This window comes from Schistocerca americana, chromosome 7, assembly GCF_021461395.2.
Source record: "Schistocerca americana isolate TAMUIC-IGC-003095 chromosome 7, iqSchAmer2.1, whole genome shotgun sequence".
NCBI lineage: Eukaryota > Metazoa > Arthropoda > Insecta > Orthoptera > Acrididae > Schistocerca > Schistocerca americana.
The window spans coordinates 311,426,643-311,441,474 of NC_060125.1; the positions used below are offsets into that span (position 1 = coordinate 311,426,643).

The 14,832-nt window shown below is 41.3% G+C and overlaps 1 protein-coding gene across 1 annotated transcript in view; it reads left to right on the forward strand.

Moving 5' to 3' along the window:
• LOC124621841 (myotubularin-related protein 13) overlaps window positions 1-14,832 on the forward strand; it is a 232,503-nt gene that overhangs the window by 83,810 nt on the left and 133,861 nt on the right. The window contains exons 12-15 of the mRNA XM_047147285.1: window positions 560-673; window positions 4,941-5,096; window positions 6,481-6,592; window positions 6,697-6,865. Coding sequence (XP_047003241.1) covers window positions 560-673; window positions 4,941-5,096; window positions 6,481-6,592; window positions 6,697-6,865 — 551 coding nt within the window. The remainder of the gene's footprint in view (window positions 1-559; window positions 674-4,940; window positions 5,097-6,480; window positions 6,593-6,696; window positions 6,866-14,832) is intronic.

Consider the following 14,832-nt stretch of genomic DNA (forward strand, 5'->3'; position numbering starts at 1 on the left):
TTGTACAGGAAATTATGCTACTCATTATCCTTTGGAAAGAAGTAAGTTATTGAATTGTTTTCCAGCTTGCACGATTTTACTGAAAAAGGTTTTCATATTTATTTTGAAAACTGGTACACTAGTCCAGATTTTGTCAACGAACTAACAAGTAACAATACTATTGTTGTCAATCTGGACAGACAGGATGAAATACGTAAGTGAACAGTGAGACATTCTTTGAGAAGAGACTGGTCCACTGTTGGGCGGGTTTTTGGCTATTACTAATTCTGAATGTATGGAGGCATACTATTTTTTGCAGAGAAACTTTTCGTAGTCTGATTTATGTCTTGCAGTCTTTGTTTGGACTCAGCATTTGCATTGAGAGAGTATAAAGTTCTCTCTTCAAATATTTTTGTAAATGATAAAAAAAATTTTCTGTATGTGATTAATTAGTGTCCATCATTGTCAACTGTCTTGTTTGTGTTCGTGTGTTACTAAGGTTGAATGTATCTATTTACCTATGTCTAATGTAAATGTGTACAACTTGAAAATATTATTTCAATGGCATGTTGTTGAACAGGATGACTCAGCAATGGATGAACATGGAGTGGCAGCTGCACTCTTGCCTTTAGCTACAGCATTCTGCCGAAAATTGTGCACAGGAGTTATCCAGTTCGCATACACATGTATTCAGGTAATGATATGGGTCAAAATTGTCTGACTTTATGGCCAGAAACCATAATTAGTAGAAAGAAAAATTAATAGAATAAAAATACTGACACTTCACCTTTATAGAATGTTCCTCTTCGCATACATAGCAAATCTGTGGCAGAAAATAGATACATCATCATTAATTTGGTATTTTAGCTGTTATTAATTTCTGTGCTTGCAAAGAAATATTGGAGAAAATTTCTGCCGTATGCAAGAGAATTCACTTTTTTTCCTGTACCGGTCCCAAGACTTTGTTCTATTGTTAGTGGTTTTTATTATAAATTATTATTATTATTCAGCATCACATGTGTAAGTAAAAGAAAAAAAACAGATAAATTGTGTTTTGCATAAGGTAGAAGTTTTCTGTAGAAAATTGCTTAACTGTCGCAGTTAGATATATCTGCACATCATCATGTTAAAAATTGAAAACGGCAATCTCTGCTGCTGTTAATATCGTGTTAGCAGCTTCTTATATGGCCCTTAGTTCCAGTTTGTACTTCAAGATAGTGTGGCAGTTTCATTTCATGTTAATAATAAACAACATATTAGTGTATGTTAAATGGAACATTTTCGTGAATTTCACGTTTCTAGTCATAATCATTAACAGATGATATTATTTTCTTGGGTTAGCAGCCTCAGAACATTTAGCTCCGGGCAAGAGCATATAGACGTATTGTGGTTACTAACACCTTGTCCAGGGTACACACCAAAACCGCAACAAAAGCATATCACCCATCACTTATTTAACATGGGCCACAGACATGATAACTTTCTTTTGCACCCCACAACAATCACCTTCAGTTTTCACTCTTCAAATTTATTGTTGGTGTTCTTTCATACAACTATTGATATGTTTGTATAACTCAACACACCTCAATTAAAATTACATTTAAAAAAATTCCGAGTAGATTGATTTACAGTTTTATACACCACCATAGTTTCAATTATTAAGATCACATAAAATAAAATGAAATAACATGTTAATAAATGTATAAGCAAAAAACATTAGAAAAAATGAAAATAGCAATTCCATTTCATACATGGAGAGTTTATCAGCAGATGTAGAAATATTGTCAGGTATACTCCAGGGGAACGTGTTGGGACTGTTGCTGATAATGTTCTATACAAGTGACTCAAAAGACAATATTAATAACAACCTCAGAATTTTTGCAGATGATGCTCATTTTATGGAGTACTATCTGAAACAAGCTACAAAAATTTCCAGCCACATCTTGATATTATTTCAGTGTGGGTGGTACAAAGATTGTCGGCTTGCTTTAGATGTTCAAAAATGTAAAATTGTGCACTTCACAAAATGCAGACAAAAGAAGTACACTAAGACTACAGTATCTATGAGTCGCTATTGGAATTAGTAATTGTGTAACAATTAGTATTTGTGTAACAATTAGTGGGGATATGAAATGGAACAGGGTGTATACGACCTGGGACAACCGGGAAAAACCCGGGAATTGTTTAGAATTCCGGGAATTTTTCATTGTTTTAGTTTTCAGTTAAATTTTTGTGATTTTGATTGGTAAGAACCAATACTCTAACAAAGGATATTACTGTATCCCACTAGAACAGCATAATACTGTAGTAACAAAACATGAACGAGAGAAAAAAAATGAAAATAAAACTTAAGTTGCAAAGGAAATGCGCCGTATACAACAACAAAACAATGCTCATACAAACGTCTGCCAACAGCAGTGTGTCAAAGGCTCCAGGAAGACTATGCAATGCTTTATAACAACAAACTGCCTCCGATGAGTGTGACGTGACAACTGTTTAAATTAGATTCATTTGAGCAGTTGTGGGTGGGCTATTGCGCATGCGCACGTGAGTCGCGTATGAGTAGTACCTTCTCCCGCTTCTGGGTATAGAAGTGTGGCTGGGCGCCACTACTTAAATTTTGCCCCGGTTCGGAAATACAGTAAATCTGGGGCTGATGCACAGAGCAGTCTTGAGTTGTGGTGGGGAGGTGAGTCATCTCCACGTGACCTGTGTTTACGTTCAGTAATTTTGTTGTTTCCTCTTAGTTTGTTCTCATGTTAAATGATAACAAAACTGATTTTTGTGGCCGGGAGCTATCAAATGAATTAAAATACTTGCGCATAATTATGGAAGGCTAAAATATATTGTTAGTTTCAGATTTTATTCGCACCTTTCTGACAGTCAAGCATTAATCACCTTACAGAACAATGAAGTTATTTTTGCCGGTTTGCTAAAGAGATAAGGCTTTTATTAATCTTTTCTGCCGAGGCAGTCAATTTATTTGAAATGAAGTGTTTAATTTCACACTATTGGCTAGTTTCAACTGTTCGCTGCATTTGAAGTGCACATATGGCATTATGCCATAATAAAGAACAAAACATGAGATAATACAGTACTGGTACTCCAAGAAAATGTACATACGAATGTGCATTTTAAGCCGAATTATGCATTTTTGTATGGTTCACGAAATTCCGATGCTCTTGAAGTATCCTCTTCGGCCTTTCTTCTTTCATGACTTAATGTAAGATCTTTTAATGTTTTGCACGTACAAACATATGGGCTTCCTGCGTCATCGTAGCTGCGCAAGCGCGGGTAACGCCTGTTATCTGGCGCTCTCTTGCAACTGCTGAAACGAACCTATTTCTAACAGGTCGTGGGAAAATATTGCGAATGGTGGTCTGAGAAGCGTTACATTCAAAGCAGATTTCTTTTTACATGAGATAAACTATGTGCGAGATGTACGATGAATTTCTTAAATCACAAAGCATTTGACTCTCATTTAAAAATCAGCTGTTTGAGGATGACCATTTAGAAGAATGCGAGCCCAGAAGATCAGACATTTACGTCTTTATTAAAAATTTTACTGGGACGTTTGTGTGATGTGCCTTAGTGTAACATGCGCAAAAAAGATCAACATTATATGTGGAAGCTTAGCTTCTCTTCCAGCTTATTAGAGACCAATATTATATGTGAATTCTATGTATATAAATTTAAACCATGGACTTTCCTTATTTGTGTGTTCACGCTACTGAAGAGTGATCTTGCTATTGGCCGACTACATCACCTGCCCTATGCTGTCATCAGCTCGCGAGATCACGTGACGTGAGCTATGACTGGCTTACAAAAGTGCATCGCAATCTTGATTTCAATGCTTCGGAAAGTGACATTCGGTGTTTGGTGGAATTCAAATTTATACCTTCATAATACAAAAATATGCAACGTACATGTTGCTGCGCATCAAAGGTCTTCCAAAATGTGTTTTTCCCTCCTGAGTTTCGTTCTCTAAAGTGCCGGGAAATTCTACGTTAGCATATAAACCCATAAACATTCAAAGGATTGATGAGTTTTTCAGTGCCATGGAAGAGTATACTGTCACTTAACATGGAAAAAGTGTATTTTCACCCGGGAGAAAGTGTGTTTTAAACCGAGAAATCCGGGAAAAATCCGGAATTTTTTTTTTTCCTTGTCCACGTATACACTCTGTGGATGAGCACATACGTTCAGTAATAGATAAATCAGGTGTCAGATTTTGGTTAGTTGGCAAGACACTGGGAAATTGCAATCAATCTACAATTGAAACTACTGACAAAATACTTCTGTGTCCCATCTTAGAATACTGCTAAAGTGTGTGGTACTCATACCACAGATGACTAACAGGGGATTTGAATGTATACAAAGAATGACAGCACAAATAGTCACAGGTTTGTTAGATCCATGTTAGATCATCATTCAAATGCTAGAAAAACTTTGACTGGCAGATGCTTGAATATATTAAGGGTACTTTCTAAAAAGGAATTGTGTAAGTATAAAGACTGAAATGAAAGGAGAGACATTTCCAAGCAGTTTTATGTTGCAGCTAAAAGTGTCACATCTCTGCTTATGTGCTTTCCATCCATCGTAGTTTGACAAAAACTGGTAGTTCAGCAGAATTATATTACACCTGTTAAAACGCTTTTTCTCACAGAGGACCACATTCTAGGTCCCACTGAAACTTTTATTTGAACTTTTCATATCTGAGTGGTTCTGACAGAAATTTACGTTTTTCCACATTTCAGTATCTTAATATTCCTTAACAGTCTCTTTGTGTTATGTTGTTTATGAAGTAATATTTGTTGTGGTAAAACACAAATTTCCATGTAAGAAAAAACACATATCCATTAAGTTGCTTATTCCTGTCATTTGATCAAAAATTAAGGTAAGTAGTAGCAGAACATCACATTAGAATGCTGTTGTGGTGAGGCTTCACTTCTGTTTTATAGGAACATGCGGTCTGGCAGAATCAACAGTTTTGGGAGGCAGCATTTTATCAAGACGTTCAAAAGGATATTAAAGCTCTGTATTTACCCCGCATTGAAACAAGTCCACAGTCACGATTAAGTTGTGATGGTGTTCTGAGTCCTATCAGCCCTCGGGATGTAAGTATTTCTAGCAAACTGCTTTTTTGTAATTTTCTTTTCTATTCATATTACCATTCTACACATTGATAGTTACCAAAAATAAACCTGCCATAACAGTATTCATTTCAGTTTTTGTATTTTGTTTAATATGTGAATTTACTGCAACTTACGTAGGTCTTTTTCTTCCTCAGCTTTTCAGCATTAAACATAATAAAAACATAGGGAAAATTTGTTTAGTAGTGCAAAAATGAAGAAGAGTATATACTGTTCCCATTCACTTAGTTGTCCCTGGACATGTTATGGTCAGTGACATTAACTCATATTAGTTGTAAAAGCTTTAATTTTATTGTTTATGTTAAAGTGCAATAAGTAAAATGATACGTAATTGTCACATTTGTGCACTTCATCATTATTTTTTGACAGAATTTCTTCCCTACTATCGCATACCGTTGTGTTGTTTGAAGACGGACAACTCTAAAGTTACTGGTTCCTTGTTATGTAAGGAAAATAAAGTTTCATATTGTGAGCTTCAAGAGCTTTAATCAAATGAGGAGAGACAGTGGTCAAACCACTGGACTTGTATTCTGGAGGATTAGGTTTAATATTGCTGTAAAACCATACAGATTTAGAGGCAGCTTTTAACAGTGTTGATACTTTTGCAAGTTCTCTTCCATGAAAGGATACACTGTTTTGGTAATATGGAAGAAATGTGTTACATCACTTAACCAAGTGTGTTTAGTATTTTTCCTGCAAAAACACATCCTTCCATAATAAATATATTTTGAAAAATAAACTCTACTATATCTGCTCCAAATTGATGGTAAATCAGTCACTTCATTTTAAAAAAAGGCCTATATTTTTGAACCAGCATTCTGCTCCTTACATTTTATGAATCATAATCCTTTGCATGGAAGATACAATGCTGCTGAATAGCGAATTATAAATGTTACTTAAATGCGCTAATGTGTTGCACATTTTAAACTGTATTGCATATCATACACTGAAGTTAAACTTATATGGATATATATTGTCAACTATCATTTGGCTGTCTGTCTTTTACTTTGAAGTCCATTATGCTGCTTCTCATTAATCTGCTCATGAAACAACAAAAGTCTTTACTGTCTCCACAGTGTTGTGAGTGACTTCTCTTGTGATCTGAGGACAGTCCACTTCCCTTGCTGCTTAAAGCTATCTGTATCCTTCTCTTTATTGCTTGTGTGCTCATTTTCAAAACAGCAAACAAAAATGAGTATTTGTGCCCTTTGAGTAGAGTGTTTCCAGTACATGAGATTGCACTTGAAAATAAAACAAGAAAAGGTTGTGTACTGAATGATTAATACCTGCCTATTGAATGTGATATTAATTAAAGTTACAAAATTGGTAGTTTCCATAATATTTTCAGAATAAAGAATTCTCATGGAAGGATCGTAGATCAGGATTCAGTCGTGTTCAAGAGCCATCTGCCTTGGAGATTGCTGCGGAGCAAATGAGAATTTGGCCAACTCTGGAAACAGGTAAACCTGTTAACAACTCAATGTTACTTTGATCTATGTGATTCAAAAACTGTTTTGATTTTCGTATTTTTGAGTCTTATGAATAAATTGACTGGAAATTTCAGACAAGCAGGCTGAGTTAGTTAACAGTGAAGAATCAACATTGTATAGTCAAGCCATACATTACGCAAATCGAATGGTGTACTTGTTGGTGCCAGTTGATAGCAGTTGTCGGAACCACAAGCAGGACTCGGCATATGATGAAGAGAGAGCGAGCAATAGCATAACAAACAGGTCAGTGAAATGTTTCATAGATTTGAGAACAATTATAATTAGATATCCTTGGCTGTCTCCTAATCCATTACTGGCTCACATTGCATCAATATTGGTTATATATGCTGTAACATTTTAAGTGATGTACCTTGTGAGATGCCGCAGTACCAGTGTGAGTACTGAATAGCATATAGGTCAGGGGGACCTGTGTATGATTGTAAACAGCAGTTAATGACAAAAATCACCCAAAGTAATGTACAAGACAGCACAGCTAACTTTACACTAGAATTAGACAGAGGAGCCATGTAACTTACTTTCAGCAGGACAATAGGACATTTATTAGGTTCTGGATGTTAAAAGAGCAAAATGCATACTAGAGCCATAGAGGAGTTAATGCACAAGACATTTGTGTAGATAGTTCCATGAAGTAACTTGTTGGATCATAAAGGGCTGTAAAAATGTTGCTTGGCCAGATGAGTTAACTGTAGAGTTAGCTGTTTGATTTACGGGTAGCTTTAGATAGCAAGACACCTGGCTTGTGGTTGCCAACACAGCATGGTGCAGGTTAGTGTGATGCATGTGTGATGTGCATCCACACTAGTCAGTGTTGCCAACATATTATTTAACACAATTGAAAAACCAGGGTCACTGGTCTGACTAACTTGACACTCTCCAAAACGGTCCACACAACTGTTCTCCTTCAGCTGAGGCTGCATAGTTTTCCCTGGGCTTCTTGTCATTCTCATGGTGTCAAACTAACTGTGTTTCAGAATTATGACAAATCTTATGAATCGGATTAAATTTCATGTAATTTCAAGTTGCTGTGTTAATATCCAATTACATGGCACAGTCACGTTAATGTGACTGCCATCTATTTTAGGCACAAATGTGCAATAAACATTCACAGATAGCAGGTGGCAGCACTAGCAGTGGAGGGTATACAAAGTGTCAGGGGATGCAGAGAACAGTGCAGTAGATGACATAATGCAGAAACGGAACTATTTATCTAATCTCCAAATGGGCATGATCATTGGCTTTTGGGAGGAGGGTGGAAGCATTTTCAAAATGGCTAAATTTGTAAACTGTTTGTGTGCTGCTGTGATTAAAATATACTGTGCATGGCAAAATGGCTGGCACTGAGGCAACTGTGGAGCACCAGCGCCATGGGTGGCAGGGGTGAATGACGACTATGGAGATGTGTATGGGTGAATAGATGTGCAACTGTTGAGCAAATGACCAGCGACATGACCAAGAGGTTGCCAACAGTGTCTCCTCAATGATGTTTCAGTGAACATTGCTGCATATGGGCCTCCACAGCAGAAGTCTGGTTCATGCACCCATGTATCTTGCAGTTCACTGGCTGTGAATGCAACTTGATATCCAGTGAGTGGAGAAAGGTGACCTATTCAAATGAATGACGTTTTTTATGTTCCAGTGAACAGATGGCCATTGATGTGTACAGTGTAAAACACGAGAAAGCAAACATCTTGCAACAATTGTTGGAAGGGTCCAGGCCAGAGAAGAGAGCATTATGTTTTAGGGGATGTTTTCGTGGCATTCCCTGGATGATCTTATCATTCTGGAAGGAACAATTGGATCAACACAAGTACGAATCAATCCATGGGGACCTTGTCCATCCCTACTTACAGTTTGTTTTTCCTCAGCACGATAGCTTCTACCAGCAGGACAAGGCAACTTACCACTTCGAAGAGCACTAGGATGAGTTTACCACACTCCCATGGCCACCAGACTCTAATTTCAACCCAATAGAGAACCTGTGGGCCATTTCGATCAGGATGTATGCAACATGGATTCTCAACCTAGAAAGCTAGTGCAGATGACCACTGCACTGGAATCGGCACGGCTCCACAAGCCTCAAACCTGTTGGTACCCTCCAGAACCTCGTTGACTCTCTTCCTGCATGTCTCCCAGTGTTCCACACTGTAAAGGGTGGTTATTCAGGCTTCTGACAGGTGGTTACATTAATATTGTGGCGACTACTGCACACGTCGATCGCAGCCGACGCGTAAAATTCGCACCAACCACACAGATTATTCTCCACAGTTCGCACGGGAGTCACAGAGAAGAGAGCCGTCAACTGTGATTATCATACCTACCTTTTTACTCTTTGTTGTTGATTCTCTTTTATGTATTCTCTTACTTGACAACCTGTTATATGTGAAAGAAATAAAAAAGAAACTTGAGTTCAGACTCCGTTAGTTTCCGATTTCTAACTGTGTTTCCGTGGGTACACACCTACTTACGCAACAATATGACTGAATAGTGTGTATAGATAGTTCAGTGCATCTAAATTATCTTCAGCGTTCCTCACAAATTGTTGGTTCCATTTGAAAACAAATTATGTTGATGATGTATCATTTCAACTGTATTGGAAAGATCTTGAAGGGCTAACACATACAAAAATTTCTAGGAAAGAATGCCAGAATAAAATCAAAATAAATGTTTTTGCGATGCATCAAACTATTTTGTTTGATCACTGGATTAGAAAACGGAATTTGGGTTTTGTTGTTGCAAAGAATTAAGTGTTACCTGTGTATATTCATCAGTGCTGTAATTAATTAATACTAGTTAAATCATCATCTTTTAAGTAACATTAGTTATCAGAATCAAAGGTTTTCAATTGAAATACTGTAATGGCTTCAAATGGCTTTTCTCAAAAGGTGTCAAAATTAAGATATGCAGTACACACAGTTGTCCTTTGCAGGATTAACTCATTTAACTCGTGTCACTCAGAAAAAGAGATAATTCTGACTTCCGGTACATATTGATAAAGCTGGGTATAATTTTTAAAAGAGAAACGAGGTATGGTAAGTTGAACCATGAAGATGGCTGATAAAGTAAACATAAGGAAAGAGACTGATATGGAAAGGAACAGAGAATTTAATTTTATGTAATGGTTGAAAGAGTGTGTGATGTTACATCAGAACCAAGTTATAATACCTAGAATTTTAGGTTGTAGTTGACAAACGAGTTGTCATCTATAGTTGACAAACGAGTCTTTATCTGAAGTAATCAAGTTGGAATAAATAGATTGGTCACAACTGATCACAGATTTATGAAATGAGTGAAAAATTCAATAGAATTAAGAGCATTATTCAAAAAGTAAGATCTGAATCACTGCAAATAATCAAATGTCACATGAACATAGAAATGTGCATGCACACACTCTCTTGCTAATCAGACGACACCATTTGCATTGGTATTGTCGCAGTGTGCTGTTTGCAGTGTTAATGTAAAATGTTTAAAACTACTGATCAGCCTGCCAACTGTGAAATATGACCAGTAATGACAGCAAGGAACATTCGAACAGCAGAAATTCATTGACATTTAAGCGAAGAGTATGGCCCCAATGCAGTGAGTGGCAGCAAAGAGAGGAAGTGGATGAGAGCTTTCAAGGAAAGACAGGAAAATGTACATGATGAACCACGATCAGGCCAACCATCAGTGATCTCTGAAGACTGGTCAAAGCCATCGATTGAAGCTCATTCTTCATTTCCTAGCTGCATTTCTTTCTCCCTGCCCCTCCCTCCCTATCCCAGCTCCTCCTCCATTGCCACCTCCTTCCCCTCTCTGTGTTCTGATTTATGTCGACCTGGCTATTCCCCTCGTTTCCTGTATTGGTTGCAGTTTTGTTCCTTTTGCCTGTTTTTTCACCCTTTCAGCGTCTCTATCCTCACTTGAGGTTTAACCGCCACTTCAAAATTTCCTGTTTTTAGTGTGAGCCATATGGGGAAGTATTCTCTTCCTAGCATCTACGGGGTGGATTCCTTTCCCCCCTCCCTTATCCTCTCCCTTCCCCACTGTAGCCCCCTTCCACTGTGCTAGGTCACCAGCACATGTAGCCAGCCCATGTAGTGGGGCTGTTATGTACTCGTACAGCTGAGTCCCTTGACAACACAGGGATCACACAACTGATACCTGAGCTGTTCCCTCCCTGTTGTATGCCAAGGAGTGGTTGCTTGTCTTCTTGGAGCATCGGAACTCCCAGCAACAGCCGCTATGCCAGATGGCCCTTGCTATGGCTGGGTGGCGCCCATGGGGAGAGCCCCTGGTCAGGGCGGTATCAAGCTTAAAAAATAAATTTGGTGAATTGGAGTCTGTTAGTAAGATGCTGTCGGGCTCCAAGTTTCTTCTCCCACCCAATCTGCAGCTCTTCATGCGTGTGATCATCTTGGCAATGTCCCAGTGTCTATCACTCCTTACCAATCTCTGAATATGACCAGGGTGTCATTTTTCATAGCGACCTCAACCTACAAACTGATGAGGAACTCCGGGTTAATCTGGAGCGGCGTGGCATTCATTTTGTTCAACGTGTGCAGAAGGGTCGCAAAGACAACCACACTGATACTGGCACCTTCATTTTGGCTTTCGAGGGGGTACCCTCCCAGAGAAGGTCAAGGATATGTGCTACAGATGTGACGTGAACCCGTACATCCCTCCACCTATGCGGTGCTTTCGTTTTGGGCATATGTATTCCTGCTGTATAGCGGATCCTTTGTGTGGTGATTGTGGCCACCCAGTCCATAGGAAGCCCTTGTGTTCTGCTGCCTGTGTGCGTCAACTGTGCCGACCACCTGTCTTACGCTGAGGCTCGCCAAAAGTATGAGAGACTCCATGTGGTGTCACTGTCTTCAACTTTTTCCTCTGTTATTTCCTTTCCTCCTCCTCCTCCTCCTCCTCCCCCTCCTTACTCCAGCCCCACCCAACTTTCCCCTCCAACACCCCTGCAGTTCCCACAACTTCCGGGCAGGGGGTTACTCCCCCTCCCCGGTCGAAGAAGTACCCCCCCCCCCCTGTCCCCCTTCTTCGGCATCTACCGGTGATCGGGCTCCCTCCCAGGAACCCTTTCCCCGGCGTCTCTCAGGCCAGAAGACTCTCACCACCACAAGGCCACGAGGCGCACCATATGTGCACCCCAAGGTCGCCCGCTCTCTTTCGGTCCCCGATCTTGCAGGCGCCTGTACTCCCACTGTGTCCTGCCCTCCTCCACCTCAGAAACAGAAGAAGAAGAAACTTAAATCCCACGACAAGACATCCCCGGTGGCCCTGGAGATGCCAACTTGCCTCTCACAACCTGAGTCTGACATATTATTTATGGATGTCACCCTATCCTTGTTGGTGACAACTACTGACAAAGTGACCTGACCTCTTCCTCGGCTCCTTCTTGCCTACCTTGCATTCACGCCACAGGATCGTCGAGTGGAACTGCAACAGAGACTATCATCACCTACTGGAAATGCAACGTCTTGTCTCCTCTTATTCTGTGTTCTGTCTTGTTCTCCAAGAAACGCATTTCCGTGATGACCACTCTCCAACTTTCTGTAATTATTGGGCATTCTGTCGGAACCGTGCTCGCCCAGGGATAGCATCTGGTGGGGTCTGCACTTTGGTTCGCCCCCCCAGGGGGTCCACAACTCTTTTGTGGACACGTGCGTAGCGAGCACGGGACCCTGAGCTAATGTGGCCCTCCTTTCTTTCCAGGCTGCATACCTTCCTTTTCCGCATCCTTCCCCATCCCTCATCTTCGCCCCCTCTCCCCTCACCTCTGGCTCTTTCCTTCCCTTTCTCCCCCTCTGGGAGTATGGTTTGTGCCTATGTCCGGAGACGGATGCTCGTAAATGTAATGCATTCTTCGCCTTCTCTGCTTGTATGTCTTCATCCTTCCTTTGTCCTTCCCTTTCCTTACCTCTTCTCTTTACCCTTTTTTCCGCTGCGGCGTTTGAGACCTCTCTTCTTTCCTTTCCCTTTCTTTGTTTTTCCCTTTCTCTTTCTTCCTCCCTGTGCGTGTCTGAAGGCCGACCCACGCATTTTCGTGCGTAGCGGGTGACGGGGTAACACGTAATTCCCCACCCCGGGTAGACAGGTAGGACACGTACGTACCCCCTGGTAATGGCCAGGCCCAGGGAGGGGTGATTACCCGAGCTGATACCTTCCGAAAGTGCCGATTGGTCCCTCCGTCCATTTGTCAGGAGGTGTGACCTGAGGTGTGAACAATCACCTAAGGCGGGAGTGCCCTCAGAGAGGGCCCCCACAAGGGTGGAGCGCACCATCGGAGACGCCGGTAATCATGGGGGATTCTTCTGCAATGGTTTCCTCATCTTCCACTATGTCTGCTTACAAGCGTAAGTTCACTGAGTCTCAGCCACAGACAGTTCTTGCCACAGTTGCTTGTTGTTTCTCAGTCTGACGAAGGTCACGACTTCTCCACGGTGAACCCTTTCATTATTCAGAAAGGCGTCGACTCAATTGCAGGTCCTGTAAAGTCTTGTTCCAGATTACGGAATTGGACCTTGTTGTAAGAAACAGTCAGTGCCCTCCAGGCACAAAAATTGCTGCGTACTTCACTGCTCCACACCTTACCTGTCCGGGTTGAAGCGCACTGCACTTTAAATTCCTCATGTGGAGTCGTTTATACACGCTCCCTTGACGGATTGTCTGACGAAGAAATTCAGCACTACCTGTCTGACCAGGGCGTGACGGCCGTTCATAGAGTTATGAAAAGGGTTGACACGAACATCATTCCAACCCACACTGTCTTCTTGACATTTGAAAAAATTCAACTCCCATCGAAAATCAAAGCAGGCTATGAGATAATTTCCGTTCGCCCTTACGTCCCGAACCCTACGCATTGCTATCAGTGTCAGCGGTTCAATCACATGAGCCAGTCCTTTTCCAATCTGGCCAAATGTATTAAGTGTGGCAAGGATGCCCATGAGGGTGCTTGTCCACCTCCATCCCCTCGTTGCATCAACTGTATGGGTGACCACACTGCTTCCTCTCGAGATTGCCCCATTTTTAAAGACGAAAAGCTCATTCAGGAAATCAGAGTGAAGGAAAAGGTGTCGACCTTTGCTGCTCGAAAATTATTCGCCAGTCGACAGCCCACCGTGCCTCAGACAGGAAAATACAGCACTGTCCTTGCTTCTCCTCGGCCAACAAAGGAGGCGGCCACGCAGACTTGCGACCTCACCTTTAGTGCCAAGGTCATCAGATTGGCCAGCACAAAGATCGCCCGTTCAACCTCACCACTTCATCGGGTTCTGCTAAATCTTATCCCAAAAGTGAGACACCAAGACTTCGAAAAAAGAGCATACTCGTGAAGATTTTTTACGTACCCCAACTTCACAACCATCGGTTCCTCCTTCATCTAAACATCATGTTTCCAAGAAGGCTAATAAGAAACCCAGTTCATCTCCTTCTCCACCAAGGCGTGTCTCATCTACAGCACCACCTGGCAGAAATCGCCCTCGGCTGTTTTCTGTGTCGCCGAGGCGCACTGCTGGCGGCCGATCAACCGGCCAATCGCTGGTGGCAGGAGCTGCTCCTGAACAACCTGTGGATCAGGATCTTCTGCCTTCGGCTGAATGCCATTCCATGCTGTCGGTCGCAAGCTCTGAGCAGTCATTGAGTTGACGGCAACCTTGGTCACATTCCTCCATTTTCTGTTTACCCTATGTCCATTGTCCACCGGCATATCCGCGGCATTCGAGTCAATCGGGATGAATTGATGATCCTCTTACGATCCTACTCGCCGGTCATCTTCTGTCTTCAGGAAACAAAGCTGCATCCCCATGACCACTTTGTTGTCCCCCATTTTCAGTCCGTCCGATTTGATCTCCCCTCTGTTGAAGACACTCCAGCACATGGAGGACTCATGATTCTTCTCCATGATACTCTCCATTATCACCCAATCCCCTTAAACAATTCGTTCCAAGCTGTCGCTGTCCGTCTTTCCCTTTCTGGATATACTTTCTCTCTTTGTACTGTATACATTCCATCGTCCACACCAATGGCACGAGCTGGTCTTCTTCTTCTTCTTCTTCTTCTTCTTCTTCTTGGTCAGCTTCCACCCCCCTATTTGCTGGTTGGGGACTTCAATGCCCACCACCCACTTTGGGGATCTCCACATTCTTGTCCACATGGCTCACTATTGCTAGACGTCTGCCACCAAGTGGATCTAGTTTGCC